The sequence below is a fragment of the Amphibalanus amphitrite genome, unplaced genomic scaffold (assembly GCF_019059575.1).
Source record: "Amphibalanus amphitrite isolate SeventyFive unplaced genomic scaffold, NRLGWU_Aamphi_draft 000040F_arrow, whole genome shotgun sequence".
NCBI lineage: Eukaryota > Metazoa > Arthropoda > Thecostraca > Balanomorpha > Balanidae > Amphibalanus > Amphibalanus amphitrite.
In genome coordinates this window covers 1,350,870-1,374,168 of record NW_024881536.1, presented here as the reverse complement: position 1 = coordinate 1,374,168, position 23,299 = coordinate 1,350,870, and the positions used below count along the sequence as shown (strand labels likewise).

General features: G+C 51.4%; 2 protein-coding genes across 26 annotated transcripts in view; one reads left to right on the top strand and one right to left on the bottom strand.

The window, feature by feature from the left end:
* LOC122374895 (protein ECT2-like) overlaps positions 1-10,931 on the bottom strand; it is a 48,620-nt gene extending 37,689 nt beyond the window's left edge. For 6 of the 18 annotated variants that reach the window (XM_043354036.1, XM_043353956.1, XM_043353982.1 and 3 more), the window contains exons 1-13: positions 10,800-10,845; positions 9,062-9,161; positions 7,830-7,909; positions 7,484-7,611; positions 5,855-5,990; positions 5,096-5,202; positions 4,053-4,155; positions 3,529-3,681; positions 2,927-3,067; positions 2,338-2,502; positions 1,908-2,016; positions 1,431-1,559; positions 914-1,050 (exon numbers count right to left, since the gene is read on the bottom strand). In XM_043354036.1, the coding sequence (XP_043209971.1) occupies positions 914-1,050; positions 1,431-1,559; positions 1,908-2,016; positions 2,338-2,502; positions 2,927-3,067; positions 3,529-3,681; positions 4,053-4,155; positions 5,096-5,202; positions 5,855-5,990; positions 7,484-7,611; positions 7,830-7,909; positions 9,062-9,095 (1,422 nt within the window). In that variant the 5' untranslated portion in view covers positions 9,096-9,161; positions 10,800-10,845. The other 12 variants (XM_043353975.1, XM_043354055.1, XM_043354016.1 and 9 more) reach the window with 9 other exon arrangements.
* Positions 10,932-11,581: 650 nt separating this feature from the next.
* LOC122374863 (zinc finger and BTB domain-containing protein 45-like) overlaps positions 11,582-23,299 on the top strand; it is a 36,141-nt gene continuing 24,423 nt past the window's right edge. For 2 of the 8 annotated variants that reach the window (XM_043353947.1, XM_043353939.1), the window contains exons 1-5: positions 11,586-11,681; positions 15,176-15,364; positions 16,150-16,326; positions 16,550-16,916; positions 17,172-17,225. In XM_043353947.1, the coding sequence (XP_043209882.1) occupies positions 15,182-15,364; positions 16,150-16,326; positions 16,550-16,916; positions 17,172-17,225 (781 nt within the window). In that variant the 5' untranslated portion in view covers positions 11,586-11,681; positions 15,176-15,181. Of the gene's footprint in view, positions 11,682-11,766; positions 11,889-15,175; positions 15,365-16,149; positions 16,327-16,549; positions 16,917-17,171; positions 17,226-21,481; positions 23,060-23,299 lie in introns of those variants that run through there. The other 6 variants (XM_043353913.1, XM_043353905.1, XM_043353921.1 and 3 more) reach the window with 5 other exon arrangements.

Below are 23,299 nucleotides of genomic sequence, written 5' to 3'. Positions count from 1 at the left end.
CCCCGGGAGCACAGAGTCCCAGTCAGTCGCGCGGCGGGGGTCCGCAGTAATTATACTCCTCCGGTGACTCAGCGGGCGCAGCAGCTGTTAAACGACGCAGCACGACACAAGGAAAATAAATTGGGCTGCCTGCCCCGGGAAGCTGTTTAGACCAGGATAATTTAGAGATATGGGAAAACAAAAGGCCGGATTTGAGCTCAAAAGATCAGTGAGCACTTCAGCACATACTGCTCAGAAAGCTTTTGCGAAGTGGTAAGGGAAGTCATATTTTTCAACAGAAAAGCACAATTCTGCCGAAGTGTTTTAACTATTGACAACAAACATTCAGTTACCATAAATTAAATAAAAATATCGAATGGAAGCGCACGATAACTCCAGCATATAATATGGAAAATATTCACACCCATAGAATCCCGTTCAGCCACATCTGTGCCCGCGTCCGTGAGAGTGTGGTGCGGCTTCAGACGTCCGGACTCGTCCTGGCCTACGACCATTACTCCTACCGACCATTGTATCGCTGACAGAGGCAGTCCGTATGGGTAGGAGAGTCGGCCCATGTCGCTAACAGTAGGTACCTGAGTCCGCATCGTCCCTGTCGGCCGCTGTACATATATACTCGCAGGACTCCCACGTTCCCCGTACCAGTACCACTGAGTTAGGGTCAGTAGGTGTTTCCTGAGTTCCGCACTCCGAGCCGTCACCACAGGGCCGCAGGATAAATGGGCTCCTTGGTTAATATCGTCACTACGGACAGGTTTACTCGGTACTCCCCGTGTTGGTGCCGGGCTACTACCTGTGTCTCATCCCGTCTCCGTGTCGTCACCACGGGCAGGGTGGCTCCGGCGTCCCCCGTGTAGGTACCGTCTACATACCGTCCCCCCGAGCAGCGTTCCCCCGCGTCCCGTCCCCGTACCGTGACCACGGTGTGCAGCACTTTGACGTAGTTGGTCTCGGTCTGCAGCAGCTCGTGAAACACCTGCTGCCGCGGCGACATGGAGCGCAGGTCGGCCGCCAGCGCCGGCGACGCGCCCAGCGCAGGTGAGGTGCCATCTGACGGCGAGAAACGCAACCTCAGATACCAACAATCACCGCCAGGGGAAGAGACGAGCGTGCGCTGGAGACAAGGGTCACTCGTGAGGAACGTGTCAGCAACGAACACAATGCTAGAAATGACTACTTAATTGAATTTTAAAGGCACGTTGATGGCGGAGTTATTCTAGTCTGAACATAACAGGAAAACAAGTGATAACACGGAACACAAATTAAAAAATCGGTGATCCAGCACCAAACCGAAAATACGTCACGCTAGACACCATCAGACACGTATTAGCTCACTCCAACCCCCCCCCCCCCGCACTCGCACGTCTCAGCAGCCTCCTCCCCCCCCCACAGTCGACGCTGGCCCGGCCGTCCGGAGACAGTCTCCTTACCGACAGCAGAGAGCGGCGGTGGTGGAGGCGGCGGCGGAGGCGGGGTGTTGGGGGTATAGTTCGGCGGGTCCACCGACAGGTTAGGATTCTCAAAGATTGGAGTCAGGCGGGACGGACAGGCGCCGGGACCTGGAACATAGTGCCAGAGGCCGCGACTGAGGTTAGACGGGGTCGGGAGGGTTCAGATGGGGTCAGGTGCGGTCAGACAGGGCCGGGTAGGGTCAGACAAGGTCACAAGGGAGTGCAGTTTTGGGTGGAGGCGGATTGAAGTGGATGCAGCAGCGCCTGTGCCAGAGCTCTCGCATTTTCCGTTGTATCGTCCTCCAGAGCGGCGCTCCTAATCTTACCACTTCCATTATCCCTTCGCATCATTTCCGATTCAAAGTCTCAACCCATCCCATCCCATCCTACCTCAGCCAGCCTCAGCCGCCCGGCTGTCGTTCCAGAGCTCCCCGCCCGACCTGCACCTCCCCGTACCGGCGAATGTCGAGGTGTCGGTGTCGCCGCCCGGCGTGGCGTCCAGGAAGGAGCCCGACGTCGACAGCAGGTTGATGTCGGTGATGGACGAGCGCCGCTTGGCCGTCGGCTGTCGGCCACCGAGAGGGAGCGGCGTGTTAGGGGAGTCACGAGCTCAGGGATCGGTTCAGGCAGCAGTGCCATCAGAGAGCGTGATTGTTTTAATGCTAAATCAAGTAAGATGCTACAAAACGAGTCATGAGACTATAAGCATCGAATCAATGAACAATCAAGTCAGCAATTTAAGAAAAATTGATGAGACTGTAAAGCACGACATACGCCTTAACAAAATATGCATATCAAATAGTCCCCAGTTGCCACAATGTGTATGCCTGGGCCGCCAGGACAGGGTCCCCGGGCCGGGTGACTCCAGCGGCGGGCGGCGTCTGACCTGCGATTGGCCGCCGGTGGGTGACGTCACGGCCGGGCTGGGCGTGTCGCGCGCCAGCTGGTGCAGCGTCTCGCGGAGCCGCTTCCGTTTGCGCGTGGTGCGCGAGCTCGGGGTGATGGTGGGCATGAGGAGGGTGGCCGCCGCCGGGCTGGGCACCTCCCGGGCCTGGGAGGCAGCCGAATACGAGTGTCAGTAGCAGAACGACATGATGAAACAGCGCAAGCTAAAACAAACATGGGCACTACCTCGGCACATGAATGCAATCTATTTTCAGTCGATAAATATTCATGAACTGTTAAAAAGTAACATCTCGGTGGCATAACACGAACCATCAAACTTTTGCATCGGCTTTCACTGAGAGCACATATACGGCCGCCGCAAATGACGACCCACGGGGTCGGGGATCAGAGCACGGCTCCGGCAGCCTCTTCAACTGACTGGCAGAGTTTGGGAGCGGTACCTATCCCACAGTTTACTGACCGGCGGCGTCTGGAAACGGTACCTGTCCCGTTGTATCTGACCAGCGGAGTTTCAAAGCGGCACCTTTACTGACACTGGAGGCGGTACCTGCCCCCTCCCATTTACTGACCGGTGGGGTCTGGAAGCGGTACATGCTCTCGTCGGCAGCGGCGTCCATCTGAATGCAGGCCCAGAACCACTCGGCCTTAACCAGGTGAGCACGGTCGGGCGGCGGCTCCGGCAGCTCCTGCACCGTGCTGTCGTCCACCACCTGAAACACACCAGCGGGGTAAAAACGTCAGGCAGGGGCAGACCAAAGAGGTCGCTGGCACCACCTGGGACGGACCAGCGGGGTAAAGAGGTCAGTCAGAGCACGGAGCACAGACGTCAGTCTGAGGAGCCACCTGGGACAGACCAGCGGGGTGGTAAGATATAAAACGGGGACCAACTCAATTTGTTGAGCATCACCACATGAACAACATACTACTGTTCAACACGGACTTTCGACAGCGTAACACTCCATACATACAGTATTGTGACCAAAATACTGCTACTCCACCCTTACTCAAGCTCTTCTCCACTGCAACTCCACTCTACCTTCCCGACCCTTACATCAAGTCAAACGCTACCGCCTTGGTCCTGGGCAAGGCTCCCCCCACTACCAGGTATCGGCATGATACTGGCCAGGCACACTCTCGGCCCTATGACTCTCCCATCTAGAATTAAACTGACCAGGTGTGTGCAGGGCTCGGCGCCAGGCTCCTCGCTGGCCAGCTGACCGCCGTTGTCCACCAGCACCTCTGCCATGTGCTCCCTCTCCTCGGACGAGAAGCCCAGCAGGCGGACTCGCGCGCCGAAAAACGGCCGCACCCTGTGCGGTGCCATCTGAGGGGACGGTCAGAGCGCGTCAGTGGCAGTGGGACTCAGAAGGGGAGGGGTCGAAACCAGGGGAGCCAGCTGTTAACATCTAGTTACTGTTGGAAATCACAGCCCAATGAAAAATAGCAAGCAGCACACACACAAGAAAACGATTCAATGTCACAAATATCTGCAGGAAATAATCGCTCGAACACCCATGCAAAAAAAAAAAAAAGACTGAAAAGTACGAATAAAAATGACCATTGAGCAGCATCGAAACACAACGGTAAAGCTGATGCGGTGAAGTGATCGCTTATTATGGGCTGCGTGCAATATCCTGGCAGACACAGACAGAGAGCTAGGGAAAGCTCGCGATAACTCCGTGGGGAGGTACTCACGATATCTCTGTGCGTGGCGATCAGTCCCAGCTCCTCTCGCCGCTGCCACACAGTCTCGATCCAGGTGTCTCGCAGCACGGGCAGGCCAAATGTAACCGCGTACCTGAGGGAGGCGTCACGGCGGGTCATTGTAACACTGTGCCTCAGGGAGGCGTCACGGCGGGTCATTGTAACACTGTGGGTCAGGGAGGCGTCACGGCGGATAATTGTAACACTGTGCGTCAGGGAGGCGTCACGGCGGGTCATTGTAACACTGTGCGTCAGGGAGGCGTCACGGCGGGTCATTGTAACACTGTGCGTCAGGGAGGCGTCACGGCGGGTCATTGTAACACTGTACCTCAGGGAGACGCCACACACAGCAGGTAAATCCACCAAACTATCCCGTCAGAGCCGACAGTCATCGGTGGGTTACTTCACCACAGCGCACCCGTCACAACCTCCGTACGCGACAAATGCTGGAGAACACGTCGGGCTACATCAAACCAACCGTGGCTTCTATTCCGCAGATAAATATGCGCCACGGAAACACCGCGCTGGCAAACTACCGAAACGCAACCATGCATAAACCAACTGCAATGCTACGATGTCCCCACGACGGCTGGATGGGTGCAGGAAAATAATTGTACTAGGGTTTACACTTACAGGCCGTGCAGAATCATCGGTGCATGCATTTTGCGCCCTGGATGACAAGCGCATCAGTTAGACAGGCACCCAGCGTGGGACATCACGGCAAGGATAACGACCGCTGAGTAAAAACACCCTAAAATAATAGCGCAAACACCGGCCTACCCACCACCCGCATTCATCACCGGGGCTCCTACCGGCTGTGCCTGTAGGTACTCACTCCTACCCGCCCGTACCAGTACTCGCCCCCTACCCGCCCGTACCTGTACTCACTCCAACCCGCCCGTACCTGTACTCGCCCCTACCGATCCGTACCTGTACTCGCCCCTACCGATCCGTACCTGTACTCGCCCCTACCGATCCGTACCTGTGCCAGCCACCGGGGCCCGTACCTGTCCTCGCCCCCTACCGATCCGTACCTGTACTTGTCTCCGGAGCAGGCGTTGGCCACGACGTGTGTGATGTTGGGTCCGACCTCGCGGCGCACCGAGCCACCCAGGTGGTGTACCAGGTCCACCAGACGTTTCTGCCGACCGGGGAACGCACACACACTGGGTCAGCCGTCAGATTTCCTGAGTCAGCCGCTGACACCGCCAGGTGCCGCGTGACATAGCGCGCAGTACACTCAGAGAGCGCGGTAACAGTTACGCTGCGGGCTTGTTTACACACTCACCGGGATTAAATGATTTGCTAGAATTATGATTTAATCATCTACTATGGCACACACTCATGCCTGCATAATGAAAATTATATAACCACTGTATCGATGTCAAGCATGCCATACAATGATATGTGACTGTTATCTAATCAGGTCCTTCCCGTCTCCGTCCCGTGTCAAACCCCAGCCGCGGCTGTCTCGAGGGGTCCACAGTGACCTCTGACCGCAGAAGGTCCCTGCCATGAGCCGAGCTTCGACTTGGGTCAGGTCCGAGACCCGAGTAGGCTCAAATCTCCCGTATTGTTGGTGGCCGCAGCACACATACGCACAAAGTGACAGTGAATCTCAAGCAGTCTGACCATGCACTGCGGCGAAACGGACACCTCTGTACTTTTCCGGGGGGGGGGGGGGGGGGAGGAGGCAACACAAGTTGACGTAATAATTACGTCATACAGTACATTATGTAGAGACGACAAGCCTCAAAGGTCAAGATCGCCAAGCAGAGGACCATGTCACTGACCAGCTGCTGCCGCATCCTGAAGCCGGTGAAGCACATGGTGACGTCCTTCATGGCCGCAGAGTAGAGGGGCCGCGCCAGGTTCGGCATGGGGATGTGGCGCGCCACGATGTCGAGCAGAGCCGGCCGTCCCACCACACTGCACGGTACGGGCGGCGCGGGTCAGCGGGACCGTGCGCGGGTCAGACAGAGACACAAGCGGGGGACAGACGGGGACAGCTGACGGAGCCGTGCGTGGGACAGACGGGGACAGCTGACGGAGCCGTGCATGGGACAGACGGGGACAGCTGACGGAGCCGTGCATGGGACAGACGGGGACAGCTGACGGAGCCGTGCGTGGGACAGACGGGGACAGCTGACGGAGCCGTGCATGGGACAGACGGGGACAGCTAAGTTACTATATCAGCAACAACTAAAACACCTCCTCAGTCCTCAGTGACGCTAAACTGCGGCTGCCTGGGGGCAGGCCGCCACGGTCCGTCCTTACGTCCAGCAATTATAGACATTCAAGCTCACGTGTTTATCATCGGAATGACAAACGGTGTCAGTGATGCTCGGTCAACAACGCACTGAAGCACGAAGAGCATCCACCAACCACCATCAGCAGTCACGCGGCGATCTGAACTACATGGGAAAGATCGGCGTACGAGGGGGTACCCAAAAGTAACGGGAATCGTTCTCTGTAGGCCAAGCCAGTTGTAGCTCGGCATTGCCCTGCTAGGGGCAAACCAGTCTGGCCCCTGGGACTTAGTCTGCACCGTGAGGTGACGAAATAAAGAGGCGCGGCCGCGTGGCGCACGTATTTATTGAAGCACTCCCGCCCGATCTGTCGTTTTTTATGCATAGCGGAACTGAGCAACAACGTGCATCTGTGCAATTTTGTTTCCTGCTGGGGAAGTCTGCGACTGAAACGGTTCCAATGCTTCAAGTAGCATACAAATATGCTGCCGTGAGCAAGACGAGGGTTTATGAATGATTTTCGCACTTACAAAGTGGTCCAATGTTGTCCCAAAAGCGTCCCAAAAAAGCTTGCCAAGTGAAGTCAAATGTCAAGACAATGCTGATTTGTTTTTTCGATCCAAAGGGAAGTGTGCAAAAGGAAATTGTTCCTCCCTGGTCAAACTGCCAATCAGACGTTTTACTTGGACGTTCTGCGGCGTGTGTGAAACACGGTGAGACGAAAACTCCCAGACAGGTGGCGAAGCGGGGAGTGGTGATTTCATCGCGGCAGTGTGCCAGCGCACACCGCCTTGAGTGTCAGACAATTTTGGACAAAAAATGCATGACCCCACGGATCCACCCTCCCTATTCACCGGATTTGGCACCCTGTGACCTTTTCCTGGTCCCCAGAATGAAAAAGACCTCAAGGGAAACCATTTCGACGACTTTGATAAGGTAAAAGGAAAAACGACGATGGCTCTGCAAGGCATCACCTTGCAAGACTTCCAGAGCTGCTTTGAGAGCTGGAAAACGCGTCTGCATAGGTGCATTGTCTCGCAGGGAGAGTACTTTAAGAATGACATGAGTGACGATGTGTAGGGATCAGTGAATAAACAGATATGAAACAATTCCCGTTTCTTTTGGGTACCCCTTCGTATTTGAAGGCACGGTGTCTACTGTCTATGTACTCACACTCCCTCGGATTCCACGAGATGGGTGTAAAGGTCGCCATCGAACTCCTTGACTAGAAAGATTGTCTCGTATTCTGTATCTGCCAGACACTCCTCTATTGATTTCGTCGTTATAGGCAGCTTCAGAACCTGGACACACAAAAGAAAATTGTCAACAACAAAGACATCAGCTATGAAAGTACCCCGGAAACAATTAACGTCTAAGAAAACAATAAACAATAACGTCATTTGTTCCAGTATGTCTAACTATATGTACATACGAAAAGCAAACACACTTAATACCATAAGAATTGCCTGTATAGATCAACATTCACACTGCAGCCACAGCAGGCTGGTTGCGAACTCACCTCTGCTGCGTGAATGACCCTGGGATCCTCTGAGAAGGCCGGCTCAGTAATGCACAGCCGCAGGCTAGCCAGCTCATTTTCTGCCGGAGTGCATGGAGAATGTCAAAACATGGCTGCAAACTTGTATTTTCTTATTTCCAGTAATTTAGTCCGAACCTTTTCCATGGAAGAATTCACAAGCATAAAGCCCCCATTGAATAGACCTTGTTGCATCAGTCCTACCTTCAACCCTCCGATCTCGCAATTCCTGGTCCGAGACAATTTAGAGTCCGACATTTAACGCATGTACATAGCAGCGAACAGCGTACGGCCGGGCCCTCACTGACTTCGACTGGCTACGGCCTGCCGCCGACCGCAACCATACCTGTCAGGAGGCTCATTAACAGCGAGCGCCCGTCGCGCTTCGAACCCGGACTGTTATAACCAGGATGCGTGCTCTCACTACGCGGAGTCCAACGCTCTACAGACCGAGCTACAGGTCCAGCTAGACATTTTAAAGGGACCCTCCCACCTTCAAAAAAGTTTATGAATTGGCATGAAAGTGATGTCGCTCGGTTCAGAAAGAGCGAAAACGAATATCTACCAAATTTCACCGAAAAATATTCACCGGTTTTCAAGATATTAGACTTTTACTTTTGTTTACTTTTTGGGATCTCCGCTGTTTCTAGCGACTTTATTTTAGAAGTGCGGCGTTTGCGGCAGATGTTGCGCGCAAATAGCATATACCACCGCGTGCTACAAAACGTTTTAGTCAAACTTAATGACGGACGTTCGAAAGCCTGATGACGTCATCAGATTCCCGTAATGGTTAAGAGATAGGGACCAAGCTGGTCCCACCCTGCAAGTAAAGGGAAGAAATTTCTTGAATACCATAAAGCTGCGGGGGTTGCGACCAGGATAAATGGTGGTTTCTGAGCCTGGCCGCAAACTTGGCTATCTCAACTCAAAACTAATGTTAAGGTGGGAGGGTCCCTTTAACCAAAACAGCTCGGCAATATTACAGGAAGCAGAGTGACATTTCATTTTCATGCAAGCCACAAGTTTAAAACCCTGTTAGATAAGGCCATTAGGAGAAAAGGAGCAAAATTATTGTCCAGATAAAATAGGGAAAAAAGCTCATTGTTACATCTATCAAATTGAAGTTGAGTATAAACTGAAAAAGGCTTTAAAAACTCAATTTTTGCATACTAAAATTAAATATGACACACTGACAATAAGTAAATGTTACTCACTTTGTGCTCCTGCTGGTGGCTTGTCAGTTTCCATTGTCACCAGTCATGCATTTGTCTTAGTAATGAACAACTTTAAAATATATGTCTGAGTGTTGCTGTCCTGTTAATAGAGACAAAATCAATGTCAAAATGTAGAAACTACATCATACTTCTTTGATGTACAAATTACAATTCATCTCTGATATCAGTGGACACCCCAAACCTGAATGGTTGCTTGCATTTTGTAGTTCAAGTCTTGTCTACAAAACAGGGTATAGGTAACGGAGTATTAGTCAACTTGTAACTTTCACATTCAAGGAAATCCAAAGAATAGCTTGTGCTTCATCTTCCTTGGATGGGTAAAAAGTAATCCTATTATTGACAGGAAGCTATGTTACACTTCAAGCTCATTACAAAATTCAGATTTAATAAGTTCTGAGTTGATTCCAGCTTCTAAGCATTGGTGCCCACATCCAGACTGCAAAGCATGACAGCAATTGACAGCCACCCCAGCAAGGGAAAAAAATCTGAACCAGCCCACCACAACTGACTGCAAATTTTCACCTATCAAAGCTGATCAAAACTTATGATATTTCTTAGTTTTTATTAGACATTTACACTTTTGATACAAAAGTGTAACAAAACACTCGGGCTGACCCCATTTGGCTCCCAAGTCCCAAGTCCCATACATCATTTTCTTTGACAACAGCATGCTATGTGCCAGCACAGAAGCTCAGCACAGCTCAATGTTAGGACTTCAACTTGTACTGCTCAGCACAAAATTGACACCATCTGCATTACACCAGCTCATGCCCCAGCAGAACCCATCCACACCACACAAACTAGACTTAATCAAGATTCCCATACTACAAACAAACACAACAAACAAACAAACAGGTGAGTTGAACAGGCAAGTTGAGCTTTGCAGCTGGCAGCATGGACCTACACTACACCATATGTAATTCAAAGTGGGTCCACTCAGATGACTCATTGCTGAGCTGTTTAAAATTGTTGGATAGGTATGACCGTATGAGAGGCAAATAGCTTCAGTTTTTATCAAATTATGACTTATGAGTCTGGTGTGCTTAAGAGTTAAATCCACTCTTACCATGGTTTTAAATGCTAAATAAGCCAAACAGGCAGGAATACTGGCAAAATGGTCCAACCTGATGCAGCTAGCAAGTAGCAGTAAGTGTCCATTAGGGACAGCCACAATGCTAACTGTCCTGAGAGCTGTTCATGGACCCTGTGTGCGGTAGAAGTGAACCGTACAAAGGCTCTAAGCTCCGCCCATTGCATCCCTTCATCAGCCTTCCATCCCCCGTGGGTACGTCCACCGCGCGCAGCCATGTCATAACCACCTACCCATCCCCTACCCTCCATGCCTGCTGCACACACCACACTCAGCAGTTTGCGGTTCCCGAGAACAGCCCTCAGGGTGAGGGGGAAGGTGGCTAAGAAGGGCTATTAAAAAACAATAAATGTTAACAAGATTACGTGAATTTTTAAGATTAACCATCTGCTACATTATCCAGAAACAAAATTAATAACAAAATATTTTTTATAGATTCAAATTCAGACACATGAGCACGACAAATACGGCGCAGTCTACTACCCCATTTCCTGACACATTGGTGAGATACTATTTGCAATCAAAATACCACGGTCTTTCCCGCCAAATATTGACCCGTTTTGAAGAAAGACACAAACAGATCATGCAATCTATGAGATTTTAGCACTATTTTAAACGGAAACTAACCACTCCTCAGTCCTCGGCATGCAGGTGTTTTGAAAATTGCCGCCCGCTGATTGGTCTGAAATGTCCTTGATATATGCCCTGGTTAAAGGGACCCTCCCACCTTCAAAAAAGTTTATGAATTGGCATGAAAGTGATGTCGCTCGGTTCAGAAAGAGCGAAAACGAATATCTACCAAATTTCACCGAAAAATATTCACCGGTTTTCAAGATATTAGACTTTTACTTTTGTTTACTTTTTGGGATCTCCGCTGTTTCTAGCGACTTTATTTTAGAAGTGCGGCGTTTGCGGCAGATGTTGCGCGCAAATAGCATATACCACCGCGTGCTACAAAACGTTTTAGTCAAACTTAATGACGGACGTTCGAAAGCCTGATGACGTCATCAGATTCCCGTAATGGTTAAGAGATAGGGACCAAGCTGGTCCCACCCTGCAAGTAAAGGGAAGAAATTTCTTGAATACCATAAAGCTGCGGGGGTTGCGACCAGGATAAATGGTGGTTTCTGAGCCTGGCCGCAAACTTGGCTATCTCAACTCAAAACTAATGTTAAGGTGGGAGGGTCCCTTTAAGAACGTGACCACCAAATCAAAACAGTCTAACCAACATATTAATTTAAGCACGATTTGCTGTTGTTAACTATGAAAATAATCAAAAAATAGCTTCTTACTTGAAAACTCAAAGAACATTTTTTATATATTTTGGAACTAATATTACCGTTCTTGTTTATAGACCTTTGTTAGCCATTTGCGGGGCAGATGCTAATATTGCGCTGGTAAGACATTTTATAACGCACAACGAAAAAAACTTCAATGCGCGACGATTTTTTCCGACAAATCAAAATGCAACTTGAGATTTGAGTTGTGAAGTGTGTGAGCGAGTGTGAGGTGAGAAGTGCCACCAAATTGACGTCCCAAATGTCGATATATAGGGCCTTGCAAATGTCTTTTGCCTCCCACCCCCTCGCTCGTAATAGGGCTGAATCTTACCTTACCTTACCTTACCTTCACAGTGATCGGGAGGGAAAAGGCCACTTGGCCTGGAGATCCCGTTCTCATCGAGCTCTAGGACTAGGACAGTCTGGGCTCTTATGGGTATGGAATGTCATACTTCAGGCTTTTCCAGTGTTCGTCCAGCCTGGCCTTGAACTGATTGACGCTGGTGGCAGACACTACAGAAGCTGGCAGAGAGTTCCAGTCATTCACGACTCTTGTGCTGAAGGTGTTCCTCCTCGTGAGCGTTCTTGCGTTCGGTTTCTGCAGCTTCCACTGATGTCCCCTTGTGCGGTCGGAGCTGTGTCTGGTCGGAAGCGCTTCAGGAGCCACTGACATGCCACCATGGAACAGCTGAAACACTGTCACCATGTCCCCTCGGCGACGACGATAGTACAGCGACGGTATGTCAAGTCGGCGCAGACGCTCGGTGTATGGGAGATGTCTGATGGTGTCAACCATGCGAGTCGCTCGACGTTGTACCCGCTCCAACCGTTTCTGGTTGACTCTGCCAAATGGCCCCCATACAATGTTGCCATACTCGAGGAACGGTCTCACCACAGACTTGTACAGCAGAGGCAGCGTGATCACGTCGAGGGTAGCAAATGAGCGCCTCACAACAGCCAACATCTGGGTCGCTTTTGCAATGGCAGCAGCAGTTTGTTGGTGGAACTTCAGGTTCTCGTCGATAATGATGCCCAGATCCCTCTCTTCGCTCACGCTCTCAATCGCGGCGTTATCCAGTAAGTATGTGTGCTCAGGATTCAGACCTCCGACATGCATCACTTTGCACTTCGACACATTGAAGGGCAACAGCCACTTCTTCGACCAGTTGACCAGAGCGTTGATGTCAGCTTGAAGGCCGTCAGGGTCACCTGTCACACGACGGTAGAGTTTTGTGTCGTCTGCAAACAGCTTGACACAGCTCGACACTTGCTGGGGCATGTCATTGACGAAAATCGTGAAGAGGGCGGGACCAAGGACAGATCCCTGGGGGATACCGCTGGTGACGGGGACCCAGCCAGACCTCGATCCCTGCAGCACAACCCTCTGAGTACGACCAACAAGGAAAGCCTCAATCCAACTCAGCAGCTTCCCCCCGACTCCATAGGCGCGCAGCTTACTGAGGAGTCGCTGATGCGGCACCGAGTCGAAGGCTTTGGCGAAGTCGAGGTATACGACATCAACTGGGTCACCATCTTCCAATGCAGCACTCCAATCTTCCATCACCTCCAGTAGCTGACTGGAACATGATCTCCTCGGGAGAAATCCGTGCTGAGCCGCATGCAGCAGGCCACTGTCCGTGAAGTGTTGAAGAAGATGGTCGCGAATGATGGACTCGAGCACCTTTGACGGAATGGACGTAAGGCTCACTGGTCGGTAGCTCGCGGGGTTTCTGCGGTCGCCTTTCTTGTATATGGGGACTACTTCGCCAATCTTCCAATCAGAGGGGAGACTTCCTGCTTCCAGTGATTTTGCAAATAGCAAACTCAAGGGTACGGACAGGGGGCCTGCAGACTCGCGGAGCACTCGGGGATGAATAGCATCCGGCCCTGGCGAGCTAGTTGACTTCAAGACCGCCAGCTTAGCCTCAACTTTCTGTGGCGATACATCCACGTCAACCAGTGGGGGTCCCTGGAAGTTGCATGGCAGAGCTGGGGGAGGCTCAGCTCCCTCTGAGGTGTAGACGCTGGAGAAGAACCTGCTTAGTACTTCAGCTTTTGCTCGGTTGCTGGACACAAGCTCACCGTTGTCATCCATCAGGTCTTCAACACGGCACCTAGTACGCAGCCTAGAGTTGGCGTACCTCCAAAATGCTTTGGGGTTCTGTCTGAGGTTCGATGCCAGCTTTGACTCGTGGTCCCTTCGAAGTTTTCTCGTCAGGCCCCTAAGCTGATTTCTGCACCTCACAAACCGGGCATGATCCACGTTGTCGAGAGTTTGACGGTAGACGCCCCACAGCACCTGCTTCCTCTTTCTCAGCTGCATCGCCGCCCGATTCATGTAGAGGTTCTTCCTGGAGTGGGCGCTTCTCTTGACCGAACAGTCTTCAACGTCTCCGGTTATTTGCGACTTGAACGATTCGTATGCTTCTTCCAGGTCCAAGTTTCTGATATCATCCCAGTTTCGTGACCTCAGGACACCTGCAAGGCGCTCGTAGTTGATGTGTAGAATCGGTGGGCGGTGTGAGGTACACACATCCGCATAGCAAACAACAGTAAATTTCAGGACAACATGATCGCTTCTGGCGAGTCCAGGAAGGTGCTCGAGATTACGAATCATGCCTTCTTCGTTGGTAAACACCAGGTCCAGTACATTTGGAGTTTCACCCAATCGAAATCTAGTAGGAGAGCGGACGTGCTGGAAAAGGAAGCAGTCATGTATCGTGTCGAGAAAAGTTTGAGAAAGATGGGTGTCAGGTGCGTTGGATGCTTCAGTTTCCCAATTGATCTGGGGAAAGTTGAAATCTCCTACAATCACCAGATGCGAGTAGGACATCGAACTTGCCTGTCGAATGAGCTGACCCAGGTGAGTGGCATGCTCTTCATCAGATCTTGACGGACTGCGGTAAACACATCCCAGCAGCAGACAGTCACTCCCAATCAGTGACAGTCTAAGCCACACATGTTCCACTGACGATGAGCTGAGAGAGACTTCTGACACCCTGAGATAATCAGCTGCGTAGATGCATACTCCTCTTATGCCGCTGCATCCAAGATTAGGAGATGATAGCGAGAAATTGGTGTAGAGTGTGTAGGTGTACCCAGGTATGTTGAGGAGAGCGGGGGCTATGGGAACTTTTTGGGCCTTGGGAATTGTCTCTGTTACCATAATCAGATCAGGCTCGTCATTACAGATGAGCATGCACATGTCATCCCGCTTACTCACGAACTGGTCAGCATTTGTGTATAACACACACAGACTCCTGGGCTTGTGGCTAGCTGGAGGCTGACCTAGTCACTTCTGCGCAGCAGGGGCAGAACTGGCCTGTGTTGGGGTGGTGAGTGGTCGTTGCACAGCCTGTGCCCCGCCGTCACCACCGGGGACAGCTGGGGCGCGTGTAGATTCTCTACTTTGAGCCTCTCCATTAGATGTTGCCTGTGCTTGTGCCCCACTGCCACTAGAGAGGACGGCAGGAGCCCTACTGCCTCCCTCCACCACGACAGTGGGTGGTACCTGTACAATTTTCCCCCCTCTGATTGTCAAGTTGGCTTCACCAGCCTTTCTGCGAGCTGCCATTTCTGCTCTCAACTTTTTGCCAGTCTCCCTTTCTTTCTGGGTGAGGTCTGGGGTGATATATATGTTCCCATACTGAATCTGAATCTCTTCTGATGATTGAGTGTGATTTATGTGTGCTGTGTGTTTTCTGAGCAGTGCCTCTGTTCTAGGTGGCCATGAACTCCCAGAAGTTCTGTCTGAAGTGGGACAGCTTCCAGGGCACAGTGACATCGCTATTCGACCAGTTGCGTCATGACGGCGAGCTGGTGGATGTTACGCTGTGCTGTGAGGGCCAACGGGTGCGCGCCCATCGGATGATGCTATCTGCATGCAGCCCCTACTTCCGACAGCTAATCCAGGTGCGCTGGCGCCTGGCGGACAGCTGTGCACAGTGGCACACAGTGCCAGTGGCAGGCTGCTTTGACATCTGTGTGAGGGGGACTTTGAAGTAGGTAGGGGCTCAGGCGAGCTCTGGCTTTAGTAGTGCTCTCTGCAAATGAACTGAACTAGACATAGTTAGAACTCTGGATTTGCACCAGTTTTGTTAATCTAGATGCATTGTATTTTGATAGATACCTAGTTTGTTTTGGTACTGAATTCTGTACAATTCACTACCTATTCAGCCACCTAGTATGACATTTCCATAGATGTCAATGTAGGAATAATCTGTGTGATAATTGACTCCTAACAATCCCTTCTGATTAGACCCTTCTGGCTCAGTTGCTGCTGCCTGAGCTGTTAGTATTTTTTATTAATCTAGTCTGAGCATTTTGAATGGAAGGATTTACAAGGACAGAGCCCCACTAAGCAAGCTTGTTGTGTTGATCCTGCCCTCTACCCTCCGATTGCGTAATTCCGGTTCTACATATGGCAGGATTTGGAGTCATAAGATTAATGTGCACACATTGGAGCAAAAGGCCGGTCCACTTTCTGACTTCGCCTAGCTACGGCCTGCTGCCAACCGCAACCATACCTGTTGCTGTTAGGAGGCCCATAAGTAAGGGCTCTGTAATCCCCACAGTAATTCCCACACTCTGCTTTCCATGCTAGCTCCAGCTGTGAGCTGAGTGTGCTGGTGAAAATGATGTTGCTTGACAACTGTCATGATAGTGGCCCTGCCCCTGCCCCTCCCTGTCCTCCGCAGGAAAACCCGTGCCAGCAGCTGGTGTTTTTCCTAAAGGACACGTCAGCAGATGACCTGCGCGCCATCATAGAGTTTATATACAAGGGCAGTGTGAATGTGGCGCAAAGTCAGCTGGCCAGCTTCATAAAGACGGCAGAGCTGCTTCAGATCAGAGGGCTTAGCGGCGAGGAGGACAAGGTACGTGGCTAACTGGAGGGGCCAATGGCAGAGCGCTGGTGGCAGATGGAACAAATCCAGGAAAGGAAAGGTCTGAGGTGCCCGAGTGAGAAACTAATGGTAAATTAGGTTTGGGGAGCTTGGATGGAAGTCTTGCACATAAAATGTTAATGATGAATGGTATTAGAACCCAGGCTGTGCTGCAGTCGCCCCGCCGTGACCCGGGTGTGTCTCTCCCGCGCAGCCGTCCGCCCCGGCGGCGCCGGCGGCCCTGCCCTCGCCGGCGGCCAAGCGGCGGCGCTTGTCGGACCACGATCCGCCGCGGCCGCCGTCGGCCCCGGCGCCGTCGCCCGGCCGGCGCCCGTCGCAGTCGCCCAGCCTGACCTCGCCGTCGGAGCACTCTGCGCCGCCGTCGCCGGCTCCGCGGCCGCCGCCGCCTCCGCCTCCCGCCGCCGCTGCCGCTCCGGTGAAGGTGGAGAAGACGGACCCCATCGAGGAGGACGGCGCGACGCTGGACGACACGCTCGGCTACGTGGCAGAGTTCGAGGGAGGCGACTACCCGGCCCGGCCGCCGCTCGACGCCCTCGCCTTCGGACAGATGGCCGGCACAAGTGAGTGATGTTATCAGATGAGTGATGTTATGAGTAGTATGATCATTAAGTGATGTTATGATGTAGATTCTACTGGTGATTGGTTGTTACTGTGCTGCTTCTGTACAGCTCTGGTGTTCTAAACCTTTGATGACTGTCTCACTAGCTGTTTTATTTACTGTACAATCGCTATCCCGGCTAACGGCTACGGGGTTTTCCGTAGAAAATCGTCCACAAAGTGGAGCCGTTTTATTGATGCTCGCGCCCTATTTGCAGTGATCGCTCCGCCGGGAACCTCGCAGAGGCTATCTGAGGACGGCTCCTCACAAGGTAAGCTGCTGACTCCCACTGACTGGCGTGATGTGTGTGACTGCTCAGTTAGCAGGTCGTGATAAAGAGGGCGCGGCATCATAATTCATTTTAATCTCCTTTGCCCGGTAAAAACGGACTACCTTGGGTTGAACTTCAGACCGCTGTCGGCACAAAACCTGGCTCTCAGGGCACTGAGTAGTAGTTAGTCGGTAGCTCGTTCGGTGGGTCTGCTCCTCGGTAAGAGATGGATGGTTTGTGCTGTCGCCGACTGTAGGGTCGGTACCGGTCCTGATTTGGTAATTGGTGTGTACGTCATTTCGCTGCCCCGGCGGGTGATTACGAGCGAGCGAGCGCAGCGAGCGAAGCGAGTCTTTTTCAATATAACGGAAAAATCTCAGTATGAGCGGCCCGGCCCGGCCCGGCCCGGCCCGGCCTGTAACGCTTTTGAGAGGCTTATATCTCAGCAACCGCTGGACCGATTGGCCTGCGGTCTTTTTTGCTGGGTAGCCCCACCCCTTCTACCCCGTAATTGACTACTTTTGATACATCTCAGTGACCGTCGTGGCACGTGCCACGTGAAAAGTCAAGGGTGTTCCAGCTGTTTTACAAAAGTAGTGATTTTGAGAGGCTCATATCTCAGCAGCCGCTTAGGCGATTGACTTGCGGTAATTTTTATAGGGTAGCTACATCCTTTCTACCAAAAATAGGATACTCTCCATGCATGTGGGTCACCCCCAGTGCACGTGCAAAATGCAACAATAAGAGGTGTCAAATTTGTTCCCATTTTAATAACTCGGTAATTACTGGGGCGATTTCGCTGAAACTTGGCATACAGGTAGGCACCCACCAGGCAATGCATTCTCATGTGTTGCGGTTAAGGTGCTACTGCACGTGCGCACGTGCAGGGGGCGCTTCCAGATCTCGAGAACGGCTGGGCCGATTGCGCTCAAATTTGGTACACGGTTGGAGACCGGTTAGTAGGGTGCCGTGTTAAAGTCAGTTTGGACCCCGTTTGCACGTGCGCACGTGCAGAATGCCGCTTCCAGATCTCAGGAACGGCTGGGCCGATTGCGTTCAAATTTGGTACACCGCTAGCGACCGGTTAGAAGGGTGCTTTGCGCAAGCCCGTTGGAAGTACCCTCTCGCCCTTCCGCACGTGCAGGGCTCACTATCTCGCTCGCTCGTTCTTCGCCCAAAAGGCGTTTTACTGGTAAATACTTTATCATGTACCTGCTGCTGTTTGGGCAATGGCTATAAATGCACCTGTGAGCTATATGAATCTGCACAGTCGGGGGCGTACCGCCTCTTGATTCTGATCCACTTTCGCACATGACTACTCCTTCTCTACACTGTTTACCTTTGTTGTCCTTACCTTTTACTTCTCTCGTCTGTGGATATTGGACTAGTCGCTAGCGAGATTGCGCTGCATGCATCTAAGTGCACCTTTTATGTCGATTTCTTACATCAGGTTTTTTCGAAAGCAGTATCTGTGCCTTGATTTAGACAAATATCCATGGCCGACGGCGGCTTGAAGCAGCTGCCTTGCGTGCTAATAAACATCTATTAATCAACCATTCGAGGCCCTAAAAACACCACTGATTTAGGTTTATGGCATAGTGAAAGGGAGGAGGAATTTAAATGTTAAGGGGCGTACTGGTACCCTGGCCTTTTCCGATGCTGTCTCCATTTCTTTAGCAAAGATATAGGTGTGATTTAGGGTAAAAAAAATCGAATTTAGTCATTTCATTGACTTTGAGACAGCAAAATATGTCATGTAGTGACATTTATAGGGCAAATACTTGCTTTTCATATGTCATACCGGGTGGCCCAAAAAAAAAACGTTCCGAACTTTGGAGGCCTATATCTCAAATTCGAGTGCAGATAACGAGCCAAAATTTTCATCAAGTTTGCGTCACTTCTTTGCGCATTGGTATGCCAAATTATAACACTGTACCATCATTTTCAAGCCAACAATCTTATGTTGAATTAAGTAAGACGTTTTTGCTTTTTTTGCCGTTGTTGAACGGTAGGTAGTCCTAATGATTGGCTTAGACGTACCATGTTAGAAAAAAATAGAAAAATAGAACACGTGAATGATACCAGCACGTGTGCTGTTATTTTGAATATTTTTGTCCCACTTATGTGCCAAATATTCAAATGCTAAGCCAAAATTGCGTTAATGGATGTCATTCGTTTCAACACAAGTCCTTTTTCGAAGAGAAGGAGCGGCACGGTGCATGGGCTACTGCTGATCGCCCTCACTTCAAGAAGATCAAACAGTAAATCGACCGAATAAGGAAAAAAGCTAGAGGGAATGTGCCACCCTGAGGCCTGAACCATCAATGAGGCTAGTTGCCAGTAGCAGTCATGGCTGCAGAACGTGGTGCCGAGATGGAAGTGGCCCGTTCACTCACATTTTTAGTAAACATCTGAGCAAAAAAAGTGATTTTTACATGGCATGCTAGAAACACGAACCGTTTAAAAAGTAATTGGCCGAATAGCATAAAAATCATACATTTGCTGAAAATATATGCCGCATTGACTAAATACATTGAAACTTCCAATATTGGAAGTTTCAATGTTGTATCTTTATCAATTTCTGAGAAATATTGATTTAAAATTGGGAACGTGTTTTCTGGGCCACCCGGTATATCATGATAAACGATAGCATTTCCTTCGTAATGTTATGTTTAAAACACTTTTTATCCAATTATCCCAGGACTTGTGGAAACTCGTGTCCCACCACTGAAAACCACACCAATTAGACCAGTGCTTATGGCCCTAGAGGGTACTGAGTGATCAGTTCAACAGGTCTCTACCGATATAACAACGAGCCGTAACGTTGTCGTGTTTTCATTTCTGTGTTGAGCTTCCGCCTGTGAGTGTTATTTTCCTCTCTGTGGAAATTTGAGCTCCAGGGCTAATCAGCACGATGACATGCGGTTACGTTATGTGTAGTTAAATACAAATGCGAATATTTTGATGTACAGTGGCAATGAAATGTCCAGTTGAAGTCAGTTGTGTGGGACGTTGTGGGACGTTTCGCGTCCGGCTTTGATTGACACGTTAACTTTGGCATATACGAGATATATGGCTTATGAGATACATACGAGATATGAGATGCATATACAATATACATGCCATAAGTTTTTGCTCGTATGTTAATTATCCGCCCGATGAGACGGTAGGGGTCGGGGGGCCTTCGCAGCAAACTCTGCTTAGCGTAGCCTCCGGCTCTGTCAATCAGCCCATTCAATTTCAAACCTTCGAGCTAAACTTATAAAAATGCTGGTATCGCCAAGCAGTGAGACACTGAACGTCAACTTTGTTGCGATGATATAACAACTACTCGCGCTTTGTTGGAGGAATCGTTATTTTCTTTGTCCTCTGGGAATGCTGACCGAAACGGCGCCGATGAGCGGCATTGCAGCGACCGCTTCTCCCTGCTGCGATCAACTTGAACTGGGATTCTGTGTGTGGCTATGCTGGTGGCGAATGCTACCTACTTCTGTTTGCTATCACGATCGCATGCATACCGACTTGGCAAAAGGAAGCGGTTGCCTTCGGCTAGAATGTCTTCGCCTTCGCGACTGTGCGCTTGCTGAGCCCCGCGCCATTTCTTTGGGAGGACCTGGCGACACCGCACAGCGTTCTTTATCGCACACTTTGGGCTCTTCTGCCTCCTGTGAGCGGGCCGATCGGGGGCGGACCTGTCGCCCTGCTCAGCGCCACTGTGCGGCCGCCGCCTCTTCTCTGGCCGCCGCCGGCTGCTGCCGCGCTGTCCGTGGGCCGGGACTGACACCAGACGGCTGCTCGCTGTCCGTGGGGCGGACACTGGTAGCCGCCGGCACCTGCCCGCTGTTTGCTCTGTCGGGATCAGCCGCAGACGGCTGCCCGCTGTCTGTGGGGCGGACACTGGCAGGCGCCGGCACCTGGCCGCTGTCCGTGGGGCGGACACTGGTAGCCGCCAGCTCCTGCCGCGCTGTCCGTGGGCCGGGACTGACACCAGATGGCTGCCCGCTGTCCGTGGGGCGGACACTGGTAGCCGCGGCACCTGCCCGCTATCCGTGGGGCGGACACTGGTAGCCGCGGCACCTGCCCGCTGTTTGCTCTGTCGAGATCAGCTGCCGGCACCTGCCCGCTATCCGTGGGGCGGACACTGGTAGCCGCGGCACCTGCCCGCTGTCCGTGGGGCGGACGCCGGCACCTGCCCGCTGTCTGCTCTGTCGAGAACAGCAGCTGACGCCGCCGGCCCGCCCGCCCGTCTGCCGCAGGCGCCCCGGTCTCCCTGGAGGTGTGCCCCATGTGTGGCGCCGCCTACCACCACCGGCGAAACCTGGCCGAACACATGAAACGGCACACGGGACAGACCACCTGCTGCATCTGCAACCACGAGTTCGCCATGACGTTCTCACTGCGCCGGCACATGGTCAAGCGGCATGGCCTCTCGCCCGACGAGGTCAGCAGGCTCACCAACAAGCGCGGCGCGGCGCCAGCGATGGAGGACGGCCCGCAGGACGGCGGAATGGGGCATCCGGACGGTGGAATGGGGCGCCAGGACGGCGGAATGGGGCGTCAGGACGGCGGAATGGGGCGCCAGGACGGCGGAATGGGGCGCCAGGACGGTGGAATGGGGCGCCAGGACGGCGGAATGGTGCGGCAAGTGGATGGGGCGGAAGGAGGAATGGTGTGAGGACGTGAAACTGTGAAATGATCAACGGTGGTGGTGTAGTGGGGCCGCTGATATGGCGAATGGTGATCAGCACCAGTTGGTAATGGGAACATTGCCCCCGAGGCAGGTCCATCGGTAGCGCTCTAGAACACACGACTGGAAAATTGAACAGGATATGGCGGTGTGCTGGGCAGGGCCCTGTATCCAGCAGCTCGGCAGAAAGCCATCATTCCTCCTGTCCAGTGTGCTAGCCCGGGCCACAGGGCAAGTCCTGGGCTGTCGGAAAAGGTGATGGTTGGCCGGACTACCTGGGCTTTAGGAAAAGACGATGGGTGGCCGGATGGCTTCGATTCAGCGGGTCCGAATTCGCAGTTTGCTTTGGATTTGGTTCAGCCATGCTTGTCTAGGAAGGTTACTTGAGTGAATTGAGATTTTTTAATGCTTTTTTTTACCGTAAGGTTTTCTACGCGTTTGCCTTCCAAGGGGACAGGTTGACTGGGACTGGATCCTTCTCTGTTTTGCTTCTAATTGAAGCATCGGTTTGACAAAAGAAAAAAGAAAAAAAAAACGTGTCCACCGTCATGAGACACCGCTAATGAAATACAGTTATAGATCCCAGTCAACTGGTCAACCCCAGAGACCAGGCTAATTGCCTAAATGCCATGTCCGGATTTTTGGTAAATATCTTCCTCAAAAATGTTCACAGAGCAACGATGTCGACATCCTCCCGGTGTTTTTTTCTCAATCAAAGGTCGCTTGGCCCAGACTACACGTATACCGGGAATGCTCCCTCACATGGAAAACATCATCAGGGGTGACAGTACCCCTTCCGTCAGTCTGAATAGTCACTTATCGAAGATATAGTATTACTTGAAGAACGTAGTGGAAACTGTCAAATCTACCGTAGGAAAGGAATAGTATATTGCATTGCTGTTAGTCAACACTGGCATATTTCGAAATGATTCATTTGATTTTTACCGTAGGTTTCTGGACATATTTCCTATTTTGATGAGTTGAGCAAATGATCTTGGTCGTATGTATGTTTTTTTTTTAGGGGACGGAGGTGATTACGCTCTTATCCGACTAGTTTGTAGCTCAGGTACTTACGAGTATTTATCCCGTTGTCTCAGTCATGTTTGGCCTGTTGTTTCAGTGGAGATGTATATTGTGTCTTGTGTATTCATCTGTATGCTTTTTTATCGATTTGTTCACACGTTATGCGCTGTTCACTTTTTATAACATCTAAATAAATGCACATTTTGGTACCCTGTGTGTTTGATGCAGTTTTTCTCGTACCAATTCTACAAATTCTAATGTATTTTTGCACCATTAGATCTTGGTTTACTCTGGCACTTTTTTTGGGGGGGAGGTAGGATGAATCCCTTTGCTTTCGGGAATGCATCGCGTAGAAAGTGGCGGA